Below are 1,787 nucleotides of genomic sequence, written 5' to 3' on the forward strand. Positions count from 1 at the left end.
CAACATGGCAAGACCCTGTCTCTATAAAAATAAAAAAATTAGCTGGGCGTGGTGGGGTGCACCTGTTGTCCCAGCTTCTTAGGAGGCTGAGGTGGGAATATCGCTTGAGCCTGGGGCCTCAAGGCTGCAGTTAGCCATGACTGTACCACTGCACTCCAGCCTGGGCAACAGAGTGAGACCCCATCTCTGAAAAAATATTTTTTTGGGGAGCCAGGCACAGTGGCTCACTCCTATAATTCCAGCACTTTCAGAGGTGGAGACGCTCAGATCAGTTGAGGTACAGAGTTTGAAACCAGCCTGGCCAACATGGTGAAACCTCGTCTCTTCTAAAAATACAAAAATTAGCCAGGTGTGGTGGTGCATGCCTGTAATCCCAGCTGTTCAGGAGGCTGAGGCAGGAGAATCGCTTGAACCTGGGAGGCAGAGGTTGCAGTAAGCTGTGATCGTGCCACTGCCCTCCAGCCTGGGCAACAGAGCAAGACTCTGTCTCAAAAAAACAATTTTGTTTTGAACTCCTGGACTCAAGCAATCCCCCAACCCGGACCTCCCAAAGTACTGGGATTATAAGCATGAGCTACCACACTCAGCCACATTTATTAATTTCACTCTTGGCAAACATCAGGGAGAAGCTGACCCAAACGGCCTGGGAAGGGGGATTGTCTTTCGGATAGAGACCAAGGCTAGGGTTGGGACAGAGGAAAGTCAAATAAATCACACATTAGAGTTAGAAGCAGAGGCTCAGGCTGAGCCCAGGTTTATTATTCAAAATGAAAATGAAATGCAGTGATTAAAGGACACAGGGTCTCAGTGTGCATCATTCTCATGATGGCTTTCAGGCGGCTGTGGAAGACAGGGTAGGGATGGTGGCCTCGGGAGCTGAGGCGCTCTGGGACTTGGGCAAGTCTTAGGCAAGCCATTCCTGCTTTCTGGGCCTGGCTCCCATGGGCCATTAGAAATGAAAGTGCTTTGTGGACTGTTAAGGGCAGTGCAGGGGTAAAGCTTCCCAGCTCACTGGATCATGGCCAGCACCCAGGGCATCAGCCTCTGCTTTATGGTGGGGTCTGCAGGTGGGAAGTCCTTGGCCTTCAGAATGACCTCATGGGCCTCCCGGAAGAGGTCCTCCCCCACTGCTGCCTCCACGCGCTGCCGCCATGTGGCCAGCTTGGGTCGGCTTTCGAAGACTTGGCAGCCAGCACCCACAGGCTGTGGGGAAAAGGGGACAGAATGGGGATGGATGGTTGCGAGGGCAGGGATGGGCAGCATCTGATTTGGGGACCATAGATCTTCAGGAGGGGTTTGCACACACACTTAAGCACAGTGCTATAGCCAGGTGTGGCAGCATAAGCAGGACTTCAGCAACTAGCCAGGGCCCCCTGCCTAGGAGGCCCACCTGCCCACAGCACTCACATGCATCAGCTCCGTGATGGCTACCAGGTCAGCTAAGGAGATGTGAGGCCCAGTAAGGAAGGCCTTGTTCTGGAGGAACTTGTCCTCGAGCAACTGCAGGTTCACATCCAGCTCTGCCAGGGTGGCTGCCAGTGTCTGGGGAGATACTGGCTCGCCCAGGAAAACAGGGAACATCACCTGGGGATTGGGCAGGCAAAGTCAGGAGTTAGTGGGGTAGAGAGTTAGTTTTGATTTGCATTTCCCTAATGATTAGTGATGCTGAGCATCTTTTTTTGTACTTATTGGCCAAAATGAGAATATTCTCAACACATTGGGTTAAGTAAAACATATCAATTTCCTTTTATTCTTTCTCTTTCTTTCCCTTCCTTCCTTCCTTCCTT

At 51.7% G+C, this 1,787-nt stretch overlaps 1 protein-coding gene across 8 annotated transcripts in view; it reads right to left on the minus strand.

Annotated features, from left to right (window-relative positions):
* Window positions 1-720: 720 nt before the first annotated feature.
* LOC105530428 (glutathione S-transferase theta-1) overlaps window positions 721-1,787 on the minus strand; it is a 9,793-nt gene continuing 8,726 nt past the window's right edge. For 6 of the 8 annotated variants that reach the window (XM_011967976.1, XM_011967977.1, XM_011967978.1 and 3 more), the window contains 2 exons: window positions 1,408-1,584; window positions 721-1,203 (listed from right to left, as the gene is read on the minus strand). In XM_011967976.1, the coding sequence (XP_011823366.1) occupies window positions 1,009-1,203; window positions 1,408-1,584 (372 nt within the window). In that variant the 3' untranslated portion in view covers window positions 721-1,008. The remainder of the gene's footprint in view (window positions 1,204-1,407; window positions 1,585-1,787) is intronic. The other 2 variants (XM_011967983.1, XM_011967982.1) reach the window with 1 other exon arrangement.

This window comes from Mandrillus leucophaeus, unplaced genomic scaffold, assembly GCF_000951045.1.
Source record: "Mandrillus leucophaeus isolate KB7577 unplaced genomic scaffold, Mleu.le_1.0 Scaffold820, whole genome shotgun sequence".
In the NCBI taxonomy this organism is placed as follows: domain Eukaryota; kingdom Metazoa; phylum Chordata; class Mammalia; order Primates; family Cercopithecidae; genus Mandrillus; species Mandrillus leucophaeus.